Consider the following 26,915-nt stretch of genomic DNA (forward strand, 5'->3'; position numbering starts at 1 on the left):
GCAGCTCCCTCTAGCAGAGTGATGAGTCTACCAGCCCTTGAGACTGCCTAGAGACCATGATGACAGTCCACTTGTGGGCGTGCTAAAGACCCATACTGGAGGTAGCATAAACAAGGTGGTTATTGGGTCTAAGACCAAACTGTGTGTACCATAGTCTTTGAAAGTTGTGGGAATATACGGCTATTAAAAGGGAACATTTGTCTATGGCCTGGGTTCTCAAGAAGTTGCAGTTGCAAGCTATGGAACAAGGTTCACAGACTGAACAGAATTATTAACTCTACGGTAATGGACAGAGGCCTTTCACGTACCCTTAAACCATTACCAAAATGGCAAAGGTGTCCACTGGGGAATCAGTGGGAAAATCTCGTGCCTTCACACTTTACCTTGAACATTAGTGTCAGTGACCAGTGTTATTTCCTCGAAGCCTGCAAGTTGCACAATATTTGAACCTGGACAGTGAGGAATTCAGGGTTACCCTGTGAATTGTTACTGCAGTTTAAGTTCCCAGCAACAGGACCGCTTCCAGGTTGTTTGCATAACGGCCTTTAAAGGTGAAACACAAAGTGCCAAGATTTACAAGGTGGTTTCTGTAACATCTTTAGCGCACTGGCAATGTTTAGGATCATCTAGGTACTTTGGACAATGCATGCCCAACTTGTTTCTAAACAAGCCAAGCCTTGCCTAGGGATCCTCTTGTGTTGGTTTGTGGATGGACACGGTTGCATATAGCACTCTTCTTTTATGCGATTCATTTAATGACAATTGCAAATAGATGGATGACCGGTAAGGCCACACTACGCTGCTGGTGTTATTACTGAGTCAGATTCAAGTTCTCTAACTTGGGAAGCAATGCCAGGAGTGAGTATTAGTGATCTAACCTTCAGAGCTTCAGCCTAGCACCTTGGCTGGTTAGTGAAAGGGGTGCAGGAAGAGACAGGTAGGGATGTCACCTAAATGGAAGGAGCACGAGGTGTGCCAGGCAGCAACTAGGACAGCATATACTACAGGGCGCCCAGAGCAGGGGGTCGGCCACACAACCCAAAACACGAGAAACGTGGCTACTACAACAAAGAGTTTCAAGGGTCACCCACCTCCCTCACCATAATGGGGCACGTTATTCTTTTCTTACACAGACGGGAGATGTAGTCATGTTCCTCTGCCTCAGTGGGTGGACAGTGTATCTATAGTCTCCACTAGGATGGGTCTCCAATATTAGCTCTGCCTGGGACCTGTGCTTCACCACTCTCCCATAGCCCCACTCTGAAAAAGATTCCTTTAGGACTAGGTTTGAATGACAATACAGGGATCCCGACACTGGGGGAAGAGGCAATACAGGGCTCCCAACACTGGGGTCGGAGGAAATACAGGGCTCCCGACACTGTGAGCGGAGGCAGTACAGGGCTCCCGACACTGGGGTCGGGGGCACAGGGTAGAATTGCTGGAAGGACAGGACCCTGCAGAGCAGGAAGGGATACACACATATGGAAGAGAAGGAAATATAAACATCTAATACCTGACATCAAACATCCACAGCTTCAAACAGACAGAAGAAACAAAAGGTTATAAAATAACACAGGGCAGCACCAGCCCACCCTATCAGTCTTTCTTGATTCAGAATCTTAGTGCACAGCTGTTATGAGGGTTTCTATCCTCTACTTCCACCCCACTCCCACCATCCCTTAGCTTCCCATCACACTTCCCCTTCCTGGTAAGAGGGCACTTTCCATCCCTTCCCACTTTCCATTCATAGTGAGTACACTCTATCTTCCTATCCTGCCATCCATTGGGGTGCATACCAGCCCACTCTCCTCTGAGAGGGCCATTTCCTTCCCAGCCCATGTCCCCCACTCCCAGCCAAGGCCTTTCACATGCTATCACGGCTCCCCTGTCCCTCTGTAGGGGCCTGGCCCTCCTTGCCCACCCCAGATTATCGAATAGCCTGCCAGTGTCCTATCCTTTCCACGTCTTTTCCCTTTTGCCACTTGTGGGCCTGGTTAGGCCCTGTCCTTTCCGCTCCCCAGATGAGGGCCCTCTTATTCCATCCACTCTCGCCCATTCTATGAGTGGGCCTTCGCCTCACCTTCCTTGTTGGACTTCTCACCTTCCCATTCTTTTGCCCCATAACTGCCAACAATATACATTTAGGGAGTGATACTCCGGATAAAAATCATGTTATTTGAGCTTTCGCCTGCTTAAAACTTCCTCTGCTTGAAATAATGAATTACCAGCATTTGTAAAGCACACGGCTACCTCCGGAGAGATGTCCCGGCGCTGGTTGCCCTCGGGAAGATTAAGCGAGCTACTGCCCAGAGTCATATGGTGCTGGGCTAACATGCCGCCGGGACTGGTGACTGAACCGTGGACCCCGTGGTCCGGAGACAGGTACCCTGGCCGCTGCGCCATACCTCTTCCACTGCGCCACACCTCTTCCACCTGCTTCAATGACAGTTAATGGGGAAATTAAATTCTCTCTATTTTTTCCTAAAAATCTCTCTTCTGGCGTTTCTCAAATTTAGCATGTGGCTCCCTCTTGCCTGAAACGGTTCAGTTTTCAGCCCCTTGATACTCTCCTGGGCTAGGGGGGTATTTTGCAAGTTTTCCTTTCTTCCTCTAAGCCTCTCACGCCTATCCAGCTTTTGGAGTGGACCTGCGCTCCTTATAACCAGAGAGCAGTCACACAGCCATCAGTGTCAAACTGGAGCCTGCTCCTGGATTTCAAAATCCCACCTAAGTGAATTATGGGATTGGTGGAACGCTCATTGATTCTAAGACTGCAGTACCAGCAATGCACCTTGATGTGCCGTGAAGCTCCAAGATGGACTTAAGTGTCACTTTTCAGGCTGAGTCCTTTGAGTGAATCTCAATACCACCGCCGAACTTTGATCCCTGTGCCAGAGTTTGAGGCGATTCTTGTCTTTAAATATTTTGCCATGTGGCAGTAGTTAGGAACTTCAAGTCGATATAAAATACAGAGTCTGCAGCAAACAGTAAGTCCCTTTGAAGAGACAACAAGCAGAGTCCAGTCACAAAGCAACATTGCTTGAGGTCATGTTGACAGCAGGCAGACTACAGTGTTGCAGTCACGTTATATGTCCTCTCATAGTACGGCATCGCCCATATTACACTGACAATAACGCAGCAAGGACACCTTGTGAGCAGTCAGAATAGGGCATTTACTAAATTCAAAGAATGGCGGATGGAGAAAATGGTGCCACTGGAAACAGGCCAAATTGTACCATTCTATTCTAGTCTGTTTTCTATTTCTACGTACTGTCGTTGACAGAGCCCTTCTAGGTTGAAGCCAAAAGAAGTTTAATCCATGGAGTCGAGCGCTTTAGGAACTTTCCAAGCCCATTTCTATTATGAATAAAGCCAAACTGTGCTATTCATTTTTGTCAAGTTTATTTCACAAAGGGCCATTCTAACATGGCTACTACCACGTATTCTGACCAAAGACAGTCATAGTATTTTTTCCCATTTGTATGTACTTTCTATTTCCGTTGATTGGGTGTGACTGTACAGTGGTGGGCTGAGGCCAAAGATTATTGGCTCACAAAGTAACTAGAGTTAGGCTGTTTTCTATTTTTTTACATTTCCTTTATGGACACCACCATGTTTATTTAGGGTCCATAAAAAGACATCTGCCATCACAGTCTGTGTCTGTTTCTAAGGACCATTCAAGATGGCTGCCGCTGTGTCAAAAGTGAGCTACAGCACTCATTCTTGTTTGTTTTTGCTTTTGGGTGAGCACTGTGTTTCAATTAATCTCTTGGGAGAAGAAGGCCTATACTTCCATGCCTACACTTTGGAAGACATTACATGTTATAGAAGTCTAAATATTCATATGCTAAAAAGGTTAAACAGTTACTTTAATCACAAAAAATATAAGTCAGTACACATGTGAATTGAAAGGTGGGGTCATCTTCCTTACAATTTTGTAAGCTTGATAATAGCAGACAATCCGATTTAAAAAGGTCCAAACATGAGCTATACGAGTAGAGAAATAATTTCAAGAGGAACAATGTGCCATCTGCAAATTTAAGGAAACTGCCTAGGCTCCAGAATGAAAGCGGTGTTTTAAGGACACTCTATCTAGAACTCTCTGGAGCCTACATTTGTAGTATTTGATTTGCTTTTTGGGTATAACGTCCAAAGGAGTTTGGAGGAGCCACTACCCACATCATTATCACTTCCCTCCAAGAAAAGAGTCATTTGACGAGAGGTATTCAAGCGGGATTTTTAAAATTCAATTGACAATATTAAAATGGCTGTCATTTTGTTAACCTTTGGCCAGAGATGAAGTCCTAGGGCACATGCTACTTTTTTCTGGTGTATATCTCTATGAACCATTATAAAAAGGCGACCTCCTTAGTTCTCCCCATTCTCTTTCTATCAATGAGGGCTATAATAAGCTAAAGACAAAAAGGGAGCACATGGTTTAGAGTGCAGCCCAAACAGGTCTTTGTGGCTCAGAGCCCGACGGGACTGTGACACAACTCTCACAAAGAAACCAAAAACACACACACACACGAAGAAGGGAAGGAAGAGGCCTTGGGAAGCCTCGGCCTACGAACCCACAGGACACTTAATGGTTTCCTTACTCCTGCGCTTCTTCTCGAGGCGCCGCAGCCTCTTCTCCTCACGCCGTCGAGCCTCCTCTGCTTCCTGATGCTGCCGACACTTGTGGAAGTTTTCCACCACAACCCCCACGAACATGTTGAGCACGAAGAAGCTGACGATCAGCAGAAATGAGATGAAGTAGAGTAGCATCCATGGGTTGTGGTTGGTCACGGGCTGGAGGACAGAAATGCAGAAATGTGATTGGCTAGCTAAGTTAGTGGAGCAAGGTGACGGGGAGGTAAGCCATCACAGGTCCAATTTGGGTATGGTCAGAGGGATAAGTTATCAGGCATTTGTTTTTCATACCTACCTGTGTACACTCTGTAGCTATAATTCCAAGTAATTACTGCCTTCCCTTGTTTCTCTGTTTGTCTCTCCCCCTCATCAGCAGCTTAAGGTCCTCGTTCTTTTCTCTGTTTACTTCCGCTCCCAGGTGCAGGAGCAGCTCTTACTGACATCCACTGTTCTTGCTGCCCCCATCCTTGCCCCATAGAAGGCACTCTAGGTCGTGGAGGGGGGGTTAGGGCAGATTCTGGTTACAACCCCATGAAAATGCATCTAAATCAAAGCAATAAAGGGGCCAGAGAGAGCTACAATACCTGTTGATCCACTGCCACAGCATCCAGTCCGTTGTACATGATGTTGACCCAGCCGTCCTTAGATGCCAGGACGAACAGCGACATTAAGGCCTGGAAAGCAGGAAAGGAATGGTTAAGACATACATTTCAGGGTAATCATAATATTGATGATAAACCTTACTTACTCAACTATCATTTAGCTCAACCACTAAGTTGACTTGCTAGTGCTTTTCTCTTTGTCACAGGACAAGGAGGCTACATGGCCCAATTGAAACATTAGATTTTTTTATAGTGCCACATTACGACGTTCTTGGCGGAACAGCTACGATAATTGCCTGGGAGGGACTAAGAACTTAAGGTCCTTTGACACCAAAGCCAAGTGCGTCCAACAGATTTTTTATAAGCTACCGCCAAAGGAAAACATGAGCTTCTAACGACTTGCCTAGGATGAATTAGAGGTTAATTGAGCCAGGGCACATGGATGTTGGCCTGAGGAACACTTAGGGCTTGATTACAACTTCTGGCCCAGCAGGAGCTGCGCCAAAGCTGTGGTCGGGCCGCCTGCCAGATTGGGAGTTTCCTCCTGTCTGGCAGGATGGTTTTTGGCATTCCCACGGCGATGCCTCTAAAAATGAGCACCGCAGTGAGAATGCCAAAAACGGTTCCTGCACGGCATGGACTGTGAAGTCCATGCTGTGCAGGAACTGGTGTACATGCACACAGTGGGGCACATTTTGTGCCCCCCGTGTGCATCCACATGGCGTGAAGCACCAGGGGGCCATTTTCTCTCCGTAATGGTTTTCATGGAGGTAGAACCGCCATGAAAACCGTGGCGGAGAGCAAACTCGTAATATGCTTGGTGGCGGTTCCGTGGCGGTTCCCTGGCGGTGTAGGCGGATGATGGAGGTACAAATGCCCATGTCTTAATGAGGCAGTCGGACCCCTGGTGTGGCGGTGTCTGGACAGCCACTGTCGGGCCACCAAGAGTCTGGCAGTCCTTGGACCGCAAAACCCGTAATCTGTCCCTTAGTGATATGGGTGCAGTTTCTAGTATTTTCAAATGTTGTCATCTTTTAGCTGCACGAAATCTATTTAGGTCTGGCTTTAGCCAAGATCTTTTGATTTTAGTAAAATTATATACATAATATATTATTTACTTATAGGGGCTTTCAGTCAGCCCTCTTCATCGATTGGTCTGCTGTTGTGTCACACACATTTCTCTCCCTCTCCCACTACACTACAGCATACAGCATGGGGAAATACGTCAGCACATTTCGGCTATTACTTTAACATCACTGTAAATGACTGTCTTCTGCTCTTTTACAAGGAACAGATCCCCACGCAAAGTAGTCCGCTTCTGTGCCAAGAGCTACAAAGGAAATGTGTGCTTTTTTAGACCCAAAAACATTTTTGCTTTTTTCCAAAGTTATTCTTTTTTTTTAATGATGGTGATGTCCCGGCCGCACCCACAACAATGTTTTATAAAAAAAAAAAATGTCAAACAAAATGCCAATGTTTATTTTGAGACTGCTATCCACCTTATCCTCCACACCCACCCAGTGCCATGGTCTCCCACTGCACCTTTTGGAGGTGTAAGTGCATTACTCATCACAAGTTAGCGCTAACCCGAGAAGTGGCATGGTGATGTTGCTACTTTCGGAACTGGTTAGTCATTAGCACTTCTGGAGCCACAAAAAACAGAGAAATCTTCGTGAAAAATTGCTAGATACGTGACTGTTTTGTCAGTAGCTCAAACAAGTGAAATTATTTTTAGTAAAATATGGGAGACCTTCACATGATAGGACCAATGATCAATATTTTGAGAGAAGAAATTAGGGCATTAGTCGTATAGTGCAGAGAATTATGGGTCAATAGGACAGCAGAAATGACTTGAGAGATGACCACAGAGCCCTATGGGTTCCATTATATGTTTGATTAAATGTGCGATGCTGTTAAAGTACTCCTGCAACAGTGAGGTAAAAACTACATGAAGATGGTGAAGTTCCGGAGATCCATCTTCTGCATATTTTCAGAAAAAAGTCCACAAAGGAACAAATAACTACTTGTCTTTCCCAGCAAAATAATCACTTCCCTTCGAAAGCTGATGGTTTATTTTAGCAGAACGTGATGTTAAACCACAAATAACCTTTATAGATTTTATAACAACTCATAATTTATAAACATCATAAAACCGTTTAGACCGGCGAGTATCATTTATAATTTGCATTTCAAAAGACTTTTAAAACATTTTAATTAACTATTCAATTTTTTTTTCAAAGTCCTAAAACCTCTTCATACATTTTCAGAACGGCGGAATGTCTGAGGGTGGGCAAGGTGCTCTTCAGGTGTGCAGAATATTTGTTGCAGAACAAGAATATTCACATATTTCTAAAAATTTCAAAATCACATACTATTTACTAATAAATATTATATACGACTATGTAAAGGGTTATAATAATGGACGTGTTTATAATCACACTATAAGATATAGTAACATTAGATCATATATTATTAGTTGATCTTAAAATTAGATACATTTCAAAAAGAACATTTTAGATATATTCTTGTTCCGGGAAAAAAAATCCTTTTTGAGCAAGGCATTGATTAAACGTTCCTTTTTGCAGGAAAACCTGCTGCAAACATTGGCACGAGTTTCTCCAATGCATTAGGGCACACATCTTTTAAATATTTTGCTACTTAACAAAACAGCGTGGTTTTCAACCCCGCCGAGGAAAACCTATTCTGCAAATGTTTCATTGCTGTTCTTTGTTCAGAGTCTGCAGGGGACACAACCGCATGCAGTGTGCTAACTGTACTGTAGGAGCTTGTCACTCAGTGTGTGGACTTCAGGACAGATGGAACAGACTTAAGGTACAATATGGCGCATCTCTCCAAGACCTAAACAGGCATACGTCTCTCACCAGCAGGGTCCTATATGGGGCGGGTGCCAAGAAGAAAGACTGTAAGACAGAAGCAGGCCTTTTTCAGGGGTCTGCAGAAGACTGGGATGGAAAACGTGGCCTTCTGAAGGGACTGGTAGTATCACACCATAGTATCGTAGACAAGAGCACACTGCACTTGGTTTTGTTGGGGCAGGGGAAGCTTACGCCAGCAAATGAGATATTGTGGTCTCTGTCAGCTGATGGTGGGAAGCCTGGTATTTTGACAACACTAAAGGGCAGATTTAAATTTAGGTGGACGGCGGAATTTATTTATTTTATTTATTTATGTCATTTATAAAGCGCATGAATCACCCCGGGTGGGGTATCTCCGCGCTGTGGACGAGAAGGGAGAAAGCTGAATGGGTTTAGAAGAGAGTTGTTTTCAGTTTTTTTCTAAAAGACAAGTAGTTATTGCAGAGCCGGATATCCAGGGGTAGTTGATTCCAAAGTTGGGGGGCAAGGTAGGAGAATGATTTGCCTCCCAATCTGGTTTGTTTAATCCTTGGCATGGTAAGGAGACCTTTTCCTTGGGAACGTAAGGTACGTGAAGGGGAGTATCTAACTAGTTTGTCTGCCAAATATGTCGGTCCCATATGGTTAAGGCCTTTGAACACCAGACAGCAGATTTTGAACTGGATCCTCTTACGTATTGGTAACCAGTGTAGTTTACGAAGTAGAGAAAGAGAGGGTGTGCGGTGGGGAGCACTAGTTATTAGGCGAGCTGCCGTGTTCTGAACTACCTGTAGGCTGTTTAGTGAGGACTCCTTTGCGGCAATAAGTAGGGCGTTGCTGAAGTCCAGACGGCTGAGTACTAGGGCATGTACCAGAGTTTTCCGAGTGGAGGAGTGAAGAAAATGGAATACTCTCCGGAGTAGGCCAAGGGCATGGAAGCATGTAGTGGAGCACTTCACTCCTGCCATGGCAAGGTACTCTGCCAGCCGTATTTAAAGATGTCCGCTGCCTCTGCAGACTTCTCTTGTATTTTTAGGAACCACTGTCACAGCGGTTACTGGAAATGCATTGTAAATTTGAAAGACGCCTCCGTCAACATGACAGAACCTGGCATCAACCTTACAACTTTTTTTATTTTCAAAAAGAACATCCCAAAGCGGGCCTTTCTTTTGAAAACCAAATTCCAAACAAGGACCCTCTGACCATCGAAGCATTCTCCCTTGGCGTTGGGGTCATTTAAAAAATGTCACTACCTCTTACCACCACGTTTTTCATGGCGGTGATGGGCAGAGAAAACTACCCGTGTGACCGCCCAACTTAAATACGGCGGGCGGACACTAGGCCAAACCTCCAACGGCACGTACTCCACAGGTCCGTCGGAAGTGTGGGTAGGCAGCAGAGAGGGAGCAGTCTCTGCCATCTACACTGAAGGCCCGTCTGACTAAATGAAGCGGGTCGACCTTCAGGTTGGCAGAAATGGTACTCCATCGCCGTTGCAACGGAGTACCCTTTCCACTTTCCTTTCAGCCGTAAATCCCGTGTCAGGAAATAGGACTAATGAGGTGCAACCAATGCCCATACCATGTTACCAAGATTAACAAGCATTTGCAATGCAATAGGTCTCGCATTTACGTGAGTTATGCTATTGGCATTGTAAATGACAATGCCTTTTATTTATGTTTTAAAAACCAAAACATAAATAAAAGGCATTGTCATTTACAGTACCAATAGCTCAAACTCTCGTTAATGCGAGACCTATTGCATTGCAAATGCTTGTGTACGACTGATGACGGGGAGGAGCTGCCTCAGGGGCTGGGCTGTCAAGCAGTCTCTATTGTGACTGCACTAGTGCAAATATTAGCCAAGGATTACAGCCTTTCTCTCTCCTAGTCCCCAGGGCACGATGTATTAAAACATACAGGTGTGTAGATGATTTCTCCTGAAATGTGCGGCTCTTGCCTTTTGAAATACAACCTGTTATGTCAATAAACCGCTCCAACTTGTATATGCTAAAATATTTCTTGCTTACTTTTGTTTCATGCTCGATTTCATTGCATTTTTTTGCTTGTTGTATGTTTGTATAGCGCACACCGCATTGCTTCTAGGCTCTTGTGAAAGGCATAATTCGTAATAGAGGAACAATCATCTCAGAGCACATCTTAAATGTTTTTTGCTTCCATAGTGGGGACAGCACAAAAAATCCTTTTTGTCCAGAGATCTTCTTGTATTGCATGCTGAATTTAATTTAAATTTCAAAGGACACATGGTAAGCTTGCCTTTAGCCTGCACATGGCACAAGCAACACGCTACTAAGCTGCCGCGCGCCAATGTTGAATACCACAAATAATGGTCGCAAACATCTTTTAAGTAGAAATGGAGTAGGAACATACATCCATGAGTGTGTCTTTTATCAATTTGTTTTTGCCATCAGCACTAAGTATGCTGGGATTCGTAGGCCCGTGATTATACAGTACTAGAGTAACTGTAAATGCGCGTGCCAGCATCTTTAAATCTTTCACTGAAAAGTCAGCACTGACTTTTTACTGCCATCCAATTGACACCGGTCCATTGCATGGCTGCCAAGTGGCCCGAATTATGTGAGGCGCCTGCATTCTGGGATATTTGTTTTTATTTTAAAATAAGATCGTTTGAAAAATCCCATCATGCACCTTATTCTTGATTTTTTTTTTAAACGGGACTGGCTGAAGGTGCTTGCTGTTCATTTACTGATCCCGTAGCCGCGCTCGTGGTTTAGCTGTAAACATCTTAAGCTGAAGCGCGGGTGCCGCAATGGCTTACAAAGTAAAGAAATAGCGAAACATCTTTTTTCTATTTCTTTACTTTTGAAGCAACCGCGGCACGCGCTTTAGCTTACCATGTTTTTTCTTTCATACTTTTGTGCAGATACATGAACACGTATTATCAGAATTGCTGCACGGGACTGACTTACTACATTATACAGGTATGTCAACCTATGAAGGCGTTTCTAGAAGGTTCTCCTGTATGGTGCAGGGTCCTCCACAGGCTCTGATGAGGAGTGTTTGAAGGACCCCCAGGCGAATCTTAATTTCAATCTACGATCGTGATCCACTTGTCTAAACTACACAACACCAAATACCTCGATTTAGAGAATGCAAGATTGGCAGATTCGTGAAATTTGCACGAGACCCACACACAGAACTCATCTAGTGCACATTCCACGAGAGTGATCTGGTTTTAAAGGGGCGCACAGCACAATAGGTTAGGAGGTTCTGTGTAACACGGACCAGGTACAAAAGGACAACTGATCACGGAACTTAATAATTGTAAGCTGGTGCCATACATAAATAAAAGTCAAACGCAGGTGAACTGGCCTTGAAATGGCAACTAAGGTCCATGGGAGTACGTTTATACATACATACATACACACACAGATGTAGGTCACAGTACATAGAGGCGAGTAAACAGATAGCAGCTCTGACTAAGAAAGATTAACGAGAAGCAGCCTGGTTATATGATGCCGTGAGCATCCTGCTGCGACCAATCAGGATGCAGGTTCAGGCAGGCAGGCCTTGTATAACAATGATATAATGACCTGTAATCACATTAAAACGTGCACCACCATTACAGTCGTTTCCAAGAATCCATATATTCGCTCAATTCCAAGAAGGGCCCCAGTCCCCAGAGAAGCCTCCACCCCTCCCACTCACCTCCCAGAGAATAGGCTAACCCCCTCCACCAGGCGCGCAACGCCCATTGGGCTCAAAGGGCTTCATCCCCCCCTCGTGTGTGGCAGCCCGGGCTGAGACAGCTTCCCGGGCACCCACACAGCCGCACCCTAGTACTTCACAGGTCTTTAAAAGACCATTTGCTTGTAAATGAGGCTTTGTTGTGTTCTTTAACCCTTCTAAAGCCCCTGCATCTCCACTCTGCATATTGCTGGAAGAGTCAGCCCCCCCCCACCCCCCGAAATTTCTTCTTAGCCCCCCCCACCCCCCGAAATTCTGCTCTAGTTGCGCCTCTGCCCTCAACCCACGACAACCCAGAGAGTAGCACAGGTGGCCAGACCACTGCCTGCACCCAAATGGAGCACTGGTCAGACCCCACACACTCCTTGTGAGCCGCATAGTCGAAACCACCAGACAGGAGCAAAAGTCTGAATTTCTCAGCTCATACGAGCCCATGACACATGCTCCTGGTAGTAGCACAGAAGATTCCCTCTCACCCAATCCTCCACTACCCTCCACCCCTAGGAAACCTAAGGTAACCCTGATAAGGAGGTAAATCTGATTGTAAGAAGAAACACTGGTCAGACTCCATTTTAGCGCCACGGGTCAGAAAGGAGAACAGGCCCTGAATAAATAACCATCCCCTCTTGCCTCAAGACATGAAAACAGATGCAAATATAAAGTGCTAATACGGAAACAGATGCGAACCCCATTTCTTAACAGGGGCGCAGCCACACCCGCAACAGTTGTAAATGTCAGATCTCTCCTTCTCTCCCACTCACAACAAACAGTCTCATGGGTCAGTCCCAGGATCATATTTCATCTGAAACAGCTTCAATCTTAAAATCTCAATTACTGTCTATCACAATGCAAACACGCAACTCGTGATCCTTAATTCTTTCACTGAAAAGTCAGCACTGACTTTTTACTGCCATCCAATTGATACCGGTCCATTGCATGGCTACCAAGTGGCCCGAATTATGTGAGGCGCCTGCATTCTGGGATATTTGTTTTTATTTTAAAATAAGATCGTTTGAAAAATCCCATCATGCACCTTATTGTTGATTTTAAAAAACGGGACTGGCTGAAGGTGCTTGTTGTTCATTTACTGATCCCGTAGCTGCACTTGTGCTTTAGCTGTAAACATCGTAAGCTAAAGCGCGGGTGCCGCAATGGCTTAAAAAGTAAAGAAATAGAGGAACATATTTGTTCTATTTCTTTACTTTTTAAGCAAACGCGGCACCCACACTTTAGCTTACGATGTTTACATCTAAAGCACGAGTGCGGCTACGGGATCAGTAAATGAACAACTAGCGCGGTGTTGTGTCCATAAAAAGTATGCGCGTGGTCCATGAACTGGAGCGCCAGGTTAAACCAGTGGTGTGCACGCACTGAAAATAAATAACACAATCAATAAAGTTAAAATTTGTTAAGAACCAGCCATGGCCCTTCGGCGAGCAGCAGGCCATCCCCATGAGGGAAGGAAATATACCGGGGCGTGTGGGGAAGAGGTCCACGCCGAGATTGCTTCCTGAAAAGCGCAAGCAAGTCTGAGCAGGGTGGGCGGGGCCTAATGCCGACAGGGCGGACACCAACCCCGCTTCCACAGGCCCCAGACACAGAAGCAACAACAATAGATCTCGCCGAGGCGAAGCAGCGCATGCGCTGCATTCGCAGGCGAGACCTAAAAACGATGAAATAATTAAGCAATAATATTACAAAATGGGCCTCATTATGCCGCATACTTTGCCTTTTCTTGCCGCATAATGTACTCAACCCTGCCACATAATTTGGCAATCTTCTGCTGGATAATTCCAGTGGCCCTGCTCCTAACTGACACTTGCCATTAACTTGGTTATCTGTAGCTCACTTTCTGCTTACTACTGAGTGGTTCTCGGCCAGGAATAATTTCTAATGCACGCATTTAGGACTCGATGCCTTGGGATTGTTTATTGCTATCTGTTTTGCAGAGCGTGGCTCTTGAGGCTTAGAGTCCTGAGCCCATGAATAGACTCATTCCCGACTAGTGTGACACATGCTGCAGGGGGCGCTCTCGCTCAGTGCACGCGTGCCCTGATACGCCCAGCCCCCCGGCACTCACCTGGCCCAGGTTGTCGAAGTTGTACTTGTGATGCACCCACTTGTGGTTTTGGCTCTCGCAGTCGGAGCGGTTGGTGACGTTTCGGACGTCCAGGCCCAGGCAGTAGAAGAACTTGCCCTTGAAGAGCTGAGGGACGTGGATGGGGAGGGATTGACGAGGGAGAGAGGGAGAGGGAATGTAGGGGAAGAGGAATAGTTTTACGGGGTGAATGAGAAGACAGGAGATGTAAGGAGGGAAGAATGAGAGAAGAGACAGAGGGAAGGGGAAAGGGGAAGGAGAGATTAGAGGGAATGAATGGCATTAAAGAGAATGTGAAAGGGTAAAATGGACAGATGGGAAGGTAAAAAAAGGGAAAGTGGGAAGGAATGGGAATAGGATTTTTTTTAAAAAGGAAACAGAGGAAGAAAAGGGCAGAAGATGAACTCATAGCAAAAGAAGCAAACAGCCCTAGTCCTGCCCAAGGCCACACTACGGCCCTTGTGAAATTACATCTGATGATGGTAAGAGATGACGCTGCTGCGCAAATCACTAACGCATAACTGAAATCCTGTCTTTTCTATTGGGCGTAAAGGTATCATATGGAAAACCACTGTGTTATAGCAAAGTACTGGCAAAGCCAATAGGTCTCGCTTATGTGAGGTCTACTGGCTTTGCCAATGTGGTTTTTTTAACCATGTTGAACAACAGCGCCGTTGCTGTGCAGCAAAACAAAGTAAAAAAAAGGCACTATGGCACGGTCAATGCTGGCCACATCATAGTGCATCTTTTAAAACTTAACAGTGTATAGTATGGTGTTACCTCTGAATGTATGATGTGGTATTGTATGATATGGCATGGTATGGTACGGCTTGCCATGGTATGGTATGGTATGGCCTGGCATTGTATAGTATAGTATGGCCTGTCATTGTATAATATGGTATGGTATTGCCTGTCTTTGTATGGTATGCTATGGAATGGAACAGTATGGTATAGCCTCATTGTATAGTATAGTATGAATTCGTATGGTATGATATAGTATGATATGCTATGGCTTGTCATTGTATAGTATCATATGGAATTGCCTGCCATTGTAAAGTATGGTACAGTATGGACTGTCATTGTATGGTATTGTTGGAAATGGCCCTTTTTGGCAGGATCACCCCAAACAATTTGCCTTCCTCCGCCTATTTTCCTGACCTTCTTTTTGTTGGCTTTAGGACTTTGGGCACTTTACCACTGCTAACCAGTGCTAAAGTGCATGTGCTCTCTCCCCTAAACATGATATAATTAGTTTACACCTGTTTGGCATATTTGATTTACTTGTAAGCCCCTTGTAAAGTGGTATACCATAAACCAAGGGCCTGTAAATTAAATGCTACTAGTGGGCCTGCAGCCCTGATTGTGCCATCCACAGAAGTAGCCTTTTAAATCTGTCTAAGGCCTGCCATTGCAGGGCCTGTGGGTGCAGTTTGCTACCACTTCGACTTGGCAGTTAAAACTACTTGCCAAGCCTTAAACTGCCCTTTTATTACACGTAAATCACATCTAAGGTAGGCCCCAGGTAGTCCTATGGGCAGTGGTCTGTGTAAGTAAACGGTAGGACAGGTACTTTTATGTTTGTAGTCATTACCTACAGTGGTCAAGGTTTTAAAACACTTTGCGCACTAGCTCAATAGTTCTGTTCCAATCACTTCTAACTCTATGCTCAACTCTCAGTGGTCGACCGCTATAAGGCCACCCCAAAATTGAACATATATACAACGAAAGGAGCGTATAAATCATATATCACATTTATCAATCAATTATTCTACATTATATCAAGTAATCCAATCTACAGGCCAATGATTTCCAAATTTCTTTCGATGTTGAAAGGTTTTTAGTCTCAAAAGTTCATTCAATCATTTCCATATTCTTCATTAAGTCGCAGATCAATCCATCAATTCTTTATAACCATTAATCACAGCCTACGTGTTTCGTCCTGACACAGGACTTCATCAGGGCTTTTATTTGTGATAGTCAGTAGTTATACATCCGATGCTCACGACCTCTTATCAATTGATCCACCTTCTTATATTATCGTCTTTCCTCCTACGATATTTTTTGTTTCACGTATAGATTAGTATCTCAGATTTTTAAGGCGGCGGTAATCGTTCTATTATCTCTTATTTTTGTGTCAGAATCGGTAATCTTAGTTCATGGTCCACGGATATCCTATCATCATTCTACGATTGTTATCCTTAATCCGTTAATTCCTATTATTTAGCTCATCCAGAATTTTTTTTCCAAAATCGTCCTTCATAAATTCCTGATATGTTTAGTCTTGATACCACTGGCTGACCAAGTTTGCGTTCTCAAGGCCGTTACGGCGGGATTCCCGGGACTGGCAGTGAATGGTGATGGATGCTTGCACCTTGAGAACGCAAAATTGGTCAGCCAGTGGTATCAAGACTAAACATATCAGGAATTTATGAAGGACGAGTTTTGAATTTTTTTTGTGGATGAGCAAAATAATAGGAATTAACGGATTAAGGATGACAATTGTAGAATGATGAGAGGATATCCGTGGACCATGAACTAAGATTACCGATTCTGACACAAAAATAAGAGATAATAGAATGATTCCCGCGGTCTTAAAAATCTGAGATACTAATCTATACGTGAAACGAAAAATATCGCAGGAGGAAAGACGATAATATAAGAAGGTGGATCAATTGATAATAAGAGGTCGCGAGCATCGGATGTATAACTACTGACTATCACAAATAAAAGCCCTGATGAAGTCCTGTGTGAGGACGAAACGCGTAGGCTGTGACTGTTAAGAATTAATGATTATAAAGAATTAATGGATTGATCTGCGACTTAATGAAGAATATGGAAATGATTGAATGAACTTTTGAGACTAAAAACTTTTCAACATCGAAAGAAATTTGGAAATCATTGGCCTGTAGATTGGATTACTTGATATAATGTACAATAATTTATTGATAAATTTGATATATGATTTATACGCTCCTTTCGTTGTATATATGTACTTTTATGTTTGGCATGTCCTGGTAGTAACAAACAGCCTATTTGGTTTTTCTCTACTGTGAGGCCTACTCCTCACATAGGCTAGCATCGGGAATTCCCTTGTATACTTTTATGAGGTAATTCCTGATCAGAAAGGAGTAGCTTTTTCATGTTTGGTATGTTTAGAATGGCAATGATAAATCCTCCTTGCTGCTGAAGTTGGATTTCCCATTACTATTTTAAAAATACCACATTTAAAAATGGGCATTTCTCTGTGCTTATAACTCTGTGTGCCTGACAGCCTGTCTCCAATACACGTCTGGGTTGGGTGACAGCTACATTTTGTGCATTCCCTCTAGACAGCCACAACACAGGAAGGGCTGGGTGTGACAGGGGATACACCTGCATTCATCTGCACACTGATTGCCTTCATGGGCAGGAAGGGGGCGAGGTAGCTCACCCTTACATCTGAATAGGTGGTGTCCTGTCCTCACACAAAAGGCTGATTTACCCTCTTCTACAGTATTAAGCTAGGGCTGGGCTAAAAGGGATCCTTGTGCACTTCAGGGAGTTCCTTTGAAGTCACCCCCTACACCAAAGGCACTTTTGGGTATAAGTACTGGGGCTCTGGCCCCATCTAATCAGACACTGCGTGGGACTTGTAACCAGACACTGCTGGCTCTACATCTGCACATTGTATGGTATGGTCTGCCATTGTATAGTATTGTATGGAATGACCTGTCATTACATAGTAAGGTATAGGATTATATGGTCTGGTATAGCATGGTATGCTATGGTATGTCCTGTCATTCTATAGTATGTATGGCCTGTTTTGTACAGTATGGTATAGTGTAATATCGTATGGCCTGTCATTGTACAGTAAGGTATTGTATGGTATGGTATGGTCTGTCATTGTATGGTATGGTATAGTATGGTATGGTATGGTGTCGCCTATTATTTTATAGCATGATATGGGAAGGTATGGTCTGTCGTTGTGCTGTATGATATGGTATGGTAATCTTTGTTACAATGTACACATTAAGCTAGGGGGAAGAAGTGCATTAGGAGCAGCTAATAAAGCGAAAATAGCGCTTTACAATTTAATGTTATTTCCACTCTAGAATGTTCTATCCAACCCATAATCATGCAAACAGAAACCAATTCAAAACACACCCTGTTTTTTGCCTAAAACATTTTAATCATTCCCAAGAAATCATATAGATCATGAAATACCTACCACCAAAGCACTTTGTCACAAACTAAATGAGTGGTTACATAATAGCGATCGTTATAAGCCATTAATGCATTTTGAAATAATTTTTTAAGTGGTGCTAACAACCTGTGGCCTGCTGGTGTTGTTCTAATGCACCAAAGAGTAGAAGGGGAGATTTTGAAAAGGAAAAAGGAAAAAACCACGAACATGGGAAACGAGCAAGAGAAAGCAACAGCATGGAGCAAAACCATGAGCAAGAGAACCTAAAAACACATACTATCTTACGGAGTGCTGTAAATAGAAGAAAAAAATAGGCAGGGATGGAAAGCAGAAGCAACTGAAGGACACTCCCAAAAAAAGGTAGCACTGCTTGTTCCATGCTTCGGGGATAGAGAAACACATGAACAGAAATTAACGGCAGCAAGCACTAACCAAACAGGAGATGGCAAATAAGACTTTCAATGAAGCCAATGTATTGTAAGCAATGGGGGAGGGGGGGCTCCAAGCCCCCTTTCAGCTAACTAAATGTCTTGCAAGTTTCAGCGCATGTGCTATGTGAGGCGAGACCTAAAAAAGAAAACAGGGAAGAGTATACTAGCAACAGACAGAGGAACAGGAAATAGGGAAAAGAACCACAAACAGGAGCAACAGAGGAATAGAAACAGGAAACAGGGAAAAGAACCAGGAATAGGAGCCACAGATACAGAAATAGAAACAAGAAGGAGAACTGGAAAGATAAACGTGAAGGAAGCAGACTGCTGCACCAGGAATAAGGTCAATAGGGACTAAGAAGAAAGACATGACAGACGTAAGAGTGATGGAGGGAGAAAACACCTGTTCGTGTCAGTAGGAATCACAGTGGCAGCCACTGAACCTCAAACTCAAATGATTTCTACAAGTAGGAGCTTTCACGGGTGGATATAGAAGCTCTCTGTCTAATCATGGGATACGGCCTGGACTGTGTGCACTGAGGCAATGCCGCAACACATACCTGCACACCCAGGATCCCAAAGATGATGAAGAAGGCACAGCAGATGAGGACGATGTTCCCAATTGGCTTTAGGGAGGAGATGAGGGTTTCAACAACCAGTTTGAGGCCGGGAGCTCGGCTAATGACCCTGCAAAGACAAACCACATTGGGAAATCCACTTCTGGCTCAGTCAGAGGATGATGACACTAACCACCGAATGAAACAGTGGCATAACAAAAGCCCCCGCAGCCCCTGCGGTGCGGGGGTTCCCCCTCCGGCACTGGCAGGTCTCTGGCCTGAGAGCACCGGACTGGGTCCGGAGCATGTGGGGGGGGGGGTCCTGCATGTACTTTTCAGGGGGGGGTCTTCAAGTTTCGTTACACCACTGGTGAGTCTCACTAACCATGTGCCATTTTGTGTGTGGCAGACAGTAAGTCCACCTCCTGATAGCCTGTTTGCTCCTGTGCTCGTGTTGGTATTACAATGCAGAACAGGGGCACAGATGTTGCCTCATTTGCATGGGGCTCAGCACCCATGAAACTGAAGTAACACCCCATTGGAATAGTGGCGGAGTGCATCCGCGCAATCCGTATTTCTTTTAAAAAAAGGAGCGACCCCAGCATTTGCAGCCTTTCCTTTATTATTAGGAATTTACAGGCACATGTAGCAACCTTTTTTGCAAGCGCAAAAAGTGCGAATCGCAAAAATCATCCGTTTGCGCCCGCAAAAAGGACTTCTGGGATGCATCACACTGTAAGGTTCTCACAATTTAAATAATCGCAATTTATTGCGATTTCTTAAATCGCGATTGCATTTAAGGAATCGCAAATTGCGATTCCTTAAATGCAATGCATGATGAAATCGCAAATAGCGATTTTGCTAATAAGGGCCGCAAATTACCATCAATTTGAACTTGATGGTAATTTGCAAAAACGTAGAAAAATGCACGAATGTGCATTTTTCAAAGTTGTAGGTTACACACACACATGCCCTTGGGGCATGTGTGTGAGCAACATGTGTGCACAGATCAATTTTAGGGGTGCAACAGGGTGTCCTTTTGACACCCTTGCACCCCTGAAATTGCATGCACAATTTGCGAGTACCAATTGGTACTCGCTAATTGCGCATGCAATTTCCCATTCATTCCTATGGGCCTGTTGGTCCATAGGAATGAACGGGAAGGCATTCCTTAATTGCGAGTAGCAATTTGCGAATCGCAATTAAGGAATGTTTGGGAATCGCAAATTTTATAGCGATTCCTACATGCCTAGGCTTTTGCAATTCCTTAATTGCGATTCCTTAATAATCGCAATTAAGGAATCGCAAAAGCCTACTTTGATGCATGTGCCCCTTAGAGTGGTAGTTGCGAAATATATTAATATCAGTATTACTGGAAACGTTGTGGAGGTGCTAAAAGAAGCTCTCACACTGCCTTTAGGCAAATGAAAGGCACATTTTATTGGTTTCCATTTGTTTTTTAAAGGTAGATGATACAGGACTCTGTGAATTTGACTTGATGCAGCAGGCCTCTTACATAGTTGCCAACATTCGAAACAAATTTCCAGGGACACTTTGAAGCACAGCTATCAATTACTTACTTGAGAATTTACCACACCCACTGTCTTAAAGATCCACCCACTCCGCCCAACCCACATAATCAGCATAATCTAACTCTGTCTACTTATCATAGTGCAGATTATAGAGTCTACTCAATAAAGAGAGAATTGCAGGGAAGTGTGATGGGAATTTCAAACTTTAGGCCTAAGTAGATGAGTTGAAAAAATTCTCCCTTTCAGCTGCATTGGAGAATTTTTCCAACTCAGCTACTTTGGCCTAAAGTTTGAAATTGCCCTCGCAGTTCCCTGCAATTCTCTTTGAAGTGCAATTGCCAGGACTGTCCCAGGATAGTGAATTACCCGGGACAGTCTCCAACTTGCCGGGACTGTCCGAGCAAACACGGGACATTTGGCAGCTGTGCTGCTATGGTAACAGGCTTTTTAGATGAAAGTAGAGTTGGTGAATTTGCCTTCCTGAGTTTGGGCTCTCTGAAATAAAGTAGATTCAAGAGATTTTATGAGAAGACGACCGAGCCCTTCTTACCACATTGCGTTGTCACCTGAGTACTAAATGGCGTGAAGCACCTTGATGTGGCACGTTTTGGGGCACTGTCGGTCTATACAACGGTGCACTCTCTTGACAGGATTGGTTTACTGCATTAAGGATCTGATCTGCTCTGTGTTATGTAGTAAATGTATGTAGTATTTTTATAGCGCAAACTTAGTATAAAAGAGCAGAGCGCTGTACAGGGTCAAAGTAATGAAAGTGCCAAAATCCAACTCTTTTACCACTTGAAAGGCAAGACGTATGTGGCACACTTACAAGAGAGAAACGAGATGGAACATGTTGTTTACATCTTGGTGCACACTTTTTATATTTCACCGAATATTTTTGTATCAAGCTCAAACTAATTAAAGGTTAACTTAAAAAAACTATTGGTTATCTAACAGAAAAGGGGGGAATGAACCACATTAGTCTCAATACCAGAGTTAGAGAACTTTTTGTCTTGGAGACCCTCAACCACATGTTCGCAAAATGCGGTTGTATGTAATCTTCGCTTAGTGTGGTTCGGTAGATAGCGTCATCATCGGGTCTTGTCACTTGAGTATTCCCTTTCTACAAGTGATATCAAAACCTCCACCAGCAGGGAGACTGGCTGGATGTAGACAGCGGTGAGTGGATAAAAATTATCTCCTATCCTTTAAGTGAATCTTTATTTGGGGAAAAGAGTAGGATAGGGATAAGTCTAAAAACAAAAGCGGCGTTTAGTGGATGAAACACTGGTCCAAAGTGTGATTGAGGGTCTCCAAGACAAAAAGTTCTGAGACTCTGGTATTGAGACTAATATGGTTAATGCCCCTCTTTCTGATAGATAACCAGCACCTATTGGAAGCTGAATGAACCCCTGCTTCTTCCTCCCTCCATTTTTTTGATCTGTACTAATTTTAAGAAGCACCATGCGTGGAGCTGCGCAGTAGCAGACTCTGCAAAGGTTACCTGGTCACCTTTCAGTTGCTAATTACTGTACTAAGGTGTTAAAGCGAGACTAATAAGGAAAAACCCTTGCTTGGACAGCATTATTGTGTGGAAAAGTGTGTCGCTTTAGATTGCATAATTTGCCTGTACTTGATGCATCAGGTCAACCCTGCCGCATAATTCCAGTGACCCTGATTCTAGTGCACATGCGGCTCCATTGATTTCGCTGGTCCATTATAACAGAGCCTCGGCGGCATTTCTGCTTTCTGTCGGAGGTGGTGTGCTGTGGAAGGAGACGTCAGTCTTTTCCACAGCTGCTTTTCCTGGGGTGAAGGGTGTTCATGGGTCCTGTATTATGTCTACAGGCTAAAGGTGCCTTATGTTTCAGTACTGCCCCAATCGAGAAGAGCTGTTGGTCTCCCAGATCCTGTCCCAGTTGTGCCAGGCTCAAGCGGCCTAGTGAAAACCAGCAGGTGGGAGAGGGATTCCCTCTTAATGAGAGTCACTCCCTCCACCACTGCCATTACCTTCATTTTATTAATCCCAGTGACTCTGCCCAATGAGTTTCAAAAAGCCACATCTACCAACAATTGGAAGCTTAATAATGACACGCACTAAAGCTGAACGAGAAGGAAAATCGCACTTTTGCCATAATTTGAACGTTTCACACTCTTGTTAACACCACCGAATGCGGATGGTAAAATTCCACTTCTACAAATCAGTGAAAGTTTTAAAACTCTATTTACAACAGCCTAATTTACATCACCGGACTCGGATGAGAAAGTACCACTCTTGCCATTGATATTGAAATATAATAATAATATTAATAAGGGGCATAGGAAGAACTCACCAATTTAGCCACCTCTAGGATCAAGCAAACGCCGAAATCGGATGAGCAAAGCTCGATCGTGGTTGGTCCACTTGGACTCTGAAATCAGGTGCGAAGACCACTTGAATCACTTTTGGGATTCCAAGTGGGCCACGGTCCAGGACTTGTCCTTGTGGTAATTCTGGTATCCCCTAAAAAGAGTTCATGGCGCCGTGGCCACACCTGTTGTACAGATAGTGCTGCCTGTTACTCCCAGTCAGATCTGGAAGTATTCGGCACAATGACCCGCCCAGGATGAAGCCGCTGCTGTGCACCAATGGTATGTCCTCAAAGCCCAGAAAGAGGTGCATCTAGGGCTTTTTAAAGATGAGGACGGAGTGAAAGTTATCAAGAAGGTGCAGGGAACCAAACACCTGCAGGTCCCTCTGCACACAAGTATCAAAAGGAGAAGGCCAAGGAAATGCAAATTAGGACAAAAACAGAGGATGAAAGGACCATAAGGGTAGATTCTCACTCCAGGCAGAGTTTTCTACCTTTCGTCCATCTGACCAGGGGCATTTATACGTTTTTGGGAATAGCACGCTGGAATCGATGCTTCAACATGTTTTACCACCGGTGCTTCACGGTTTGCAACTCATTTCAGCAGCCTGAGTCTGCGGGTAAAACATCACATATTATAATTTAGATGGGCCCTAAAACTCCTGTTACTGGGCCCATCGGTATTAAACGGACTACTCGTAATAAGGGGCCAGACAGCGGCAGCGTTGTGAACCCTCTGAAGCCTATGCAACTGCATATCTGTTTGTTTAAAAAAAAAAAAAAATTCGACTGTTCCAATTTAATGTCATTTAAATCAAATCCATATCCATGGCACTGTGTGTGGAGTATCTTATCAGGTCTAAGTAAATAGAATTCACATTTTCCCCTGAGTTCTGCTTCTTTTTCAATCTAAAAAACCCAGCAGGGTTCTTTGGTAGTCCAATATTGATAATTCATGTGGTCCATCATGAAGTTTACTAGGCCACCCTCCAAAGAACCCGATGGTAACCAGCAAGGTTAAAAGGTCACGCTGTGTAAAACTGACACGGCATAAACAAGGCTACCTCCTACAACTGGTTTTAACAGCCATTAGGGGATATTAAGATTATTACTGAAAATTACTCCTCGCCCAGAATGTGTGGCTTTCTTGACAACCCCAGTATTGTTAGCAGGCAGAAATGGGGAATTGGCTGAAAAAAAGGAAAATTAAGAAAGAGATGGGGTACAAGCAAAGGATGTTTCATATCAAAAGAGGTAAACTGAAGGCAGCTTTCTCCCTACGCCTACCCAACTACATGCAGCTCCTCCTCCAAATTATGCAAATGTCTCCTGTCATGTAAACATTAGGGGCAGGGTAAAGGGTGCGGGACTCCAGACTCCACTCACGAAGGGGTTAACGCAAATGACCCCATAACACCTACTGCATACAGTTTGACAGTTAAACCGGGTTATAACACCAGAACAACTCAAGGGTCAACAAAGAACTGGTGATAGAAGCTTGGCGACCCAGCACACAAAGGCAGGGAGTGAAATCTAAAAGGATGAGGCTAGAGTGCTCCTACTGACCTCAGATATCATCTTATACAGTCACGAACATGGTCTTAGACCCATTGGCGGTCTCCAATTGGGCCCTCTTATTCCACATAACACTAAAACTGATTAGCAAACACTGCTCCAGAATTATCATAAACCAAGGAATCCTTGCTTTAGCACAAGCACTGCTGGGAAGTGCAGATTCCATAGAGGTTTCTAAGGCTTAGGCTAAGACCACGCTCTTGCTAAACAATATGTTGGTGGTATAATCAACAGGAGGGAAGACACATCACATAGCTGTCTCATGAATGCAAGAGTGGTGTCCTGTGGAAACCAACGTGGCAAAAAATAAATAAGTGACTGGTGAATGAAGGGAACAAACACCAGCCAGCTGAAGCAAGAGGCCAATGTTATCCTGGCAGCTTGTTCAAACCCAGGACAGAATGAGTCAGAGGGAGAATGGACTGTTAGATCCATCTATATAAACCTCACATTTTGCTCACAAAATATGTTCAGAGACTAGGGATCAGATGTACAAAAGAATTTTGCCATCATAAACCGTGCAATTCCCGAAAGCACTGGGTTTGCAACATTAAAAATCCCTATTTGTTGTACACAAAACCAATTTTATGAGTCATAAAAGTTTTTCAGACTCATAAAATGTTTTTTGCTGCAAACACCAAATCGCAATTTGTAAGAGGTGTTAAAGGAGCATTCCTTCCAAATTTGAATTGGTAGCCTCTGTCTCAATGGTTTGTGGCGGCCATTCCGGTTGCAAACCACTGACCAACTGACGACTTCTCAAAGAATGTGGTAACTGATTCGCAAGGGGGAAGGGATTTCCCTTTAAGAATTATGTTGAAAGCCTAAGGGGCTGCCTGCTCCTTCTAAGTTTTCTCAATTAGGTAGCTTTTAAAAATTTTTTTTATAAAAAGCAACTGCAGTTGCTTTAAGAAACTAAGATGCTATAAAAAAAAAGGTTTACCATCTGGTAATGAAAATGGTAATGATAATGGTGGAATGGTGGTCAGCTGTCCCTTGTTGGCCACTATCTCTGTGTTTGTCGACAATCACAGAGGGTTGCAAATTGAGACGTGCAAATTAATGTTCATTCTGCAGATCTTTCTGCGACCTCCTGCGAATGCTGATATCGTGAACCGACAATGGTTTATAGGTCAGTTCGCAAAATCCTATTTCAAAAGTCGGTGTGCAATTTGTGACCACTTTTTGTGGATGGAATCGTAGTCCATCAGGATTTCAATTCTTTACCGAGAGAGATCACTCAGCTCAGTAACAGTACAAGAAGAGACAGTGAAAGACTGAATTACTTATAATGGTTTCCTTGGTTGAGTTAGAGCTGCATGTATTTTCTGTGGAAAAAAATCCATCCCAGCTGTGAAAATTGCTTTTTTCTATTGCTGCTAAGGGTAGTTTTCTTGATGGCCAGGTGATTACTACCCTGGGATCTTCTCCAGATAAGGACAAGTGCTTTTAAGACAGCGAAGGCTGGCATTAACACATGGGGATGCTGGAACTGAGCATACATTTCTACAGAGATAGGTTACTGCATGCTTCTCGCAAAGAGACTTCAAGCCCCTTAAGCAGGGCCATACTGGAAATTTCACCAGCGAGAAACGTCCCTTTCTGCACATTAAACTCCTTCAATCATTTAGAGGATATAATTTCCGGCGAGCTAAAAGCAACTTGGTACAAAGGAGCTATAGTAATCGTACTGCGAAAGGGAGATGTTGCGAGAGAAAAGAGACGATACACAAGAAATACGCCACTGGACTAGTGGTTTCAGCCCTTTTCTGGGGTATCCAGTCAAAGGCTGAAATCGCATATCACAAGTAAGGGGTAAGTAGTACACATATTAGATGAACACTGGAGAGTCATGGAATCACCTATTGGGTCCAGGAGGAAGCTATTTGGCTAGGTAAAAGGATAAAAACTACAAAAAGTGATTCCGCCTGTGGTTACAAGGAAGAAAGTATGTGTAGCACAAGGCACGGTTGGGGTGGCTTTTTTATTAGACCCCTAGTGGGAAAGCTAGCTCCGCATGGCTGGTGTGGGGAAGGAAACAAATCTGTTTTTATAGAAACCTCACACATTCTATTAGTGTCATGCTTCATCATTGGGTTCACCCTGACTCCTAAAGGTCAGGGTGGCCTCAACCACATTTCAGGGAGCACTTCGTGATAAAGGGTGACCAGGGGGCTTAACTATAGATTAAAAATCCCTCACCTTCTCCTAGGTATCCCTTTATTAGTGGAGATGGTGGGGAAAGCTAAAACATTTGGGACTGGGAAATATGGACTATTATGGTCCTATGAAAGTATGTTCTGTTGACCGACATGTTGCAGCCCTACACTATGGCCTAAAAAGGTCCTGGGCTTTCATCAGGGAATCA

The 26,915-nt window shown here is 44.0% G+C and overlaps 1 protein-coding gene across 1 annotated transcript in view; it reads right to left on the reverse strand.

Annotated features, from left to right (window-relative positions):
* The window catches only part of CACNA1I (calcium voltage-gated channel subunit alpha1 I), a 580,458-nt gene that overhangs the window by 158,309 nt on the left and 395,234 nt on the right, over window positions 1–26,915 (reverse strand). The window contains exons 20-23 of the mRNA XM_085601256.1: window positions 19,093–19,219; window positions 13,901–14,026; window positions 5,220–5,309; window positions 4,575–4,794 (exon numbers count right to left, since the gene is read on the reverse strand). Coding sequence (XP_085457382.1) covers window positions 4,575–4,794; window positions 5,220–5,309; window positions 13,901–14,026; window positions 19,093–19,219 — 563 coding nt within the window. The remainder of the gene's footprint in view (window positions 1–4,574; window positions 4,795–5,219; window positions 5,310–13,900; window positions 14,027–19,092; window positions 19,220–26,915) is intronic.

This window comes from Triturus cristatus, chromosome 4_2, assembly GCF_964204655.1.
Source record: "Triturus cristatus chromosome 4_2, aTriCri1.1, whole genome shotgun sequence".
NCBI lineage: Eukaryota > Metazoa > Chordata > Amphibia > Caudata > Salamandridae > Triturus > Triturus cristatus.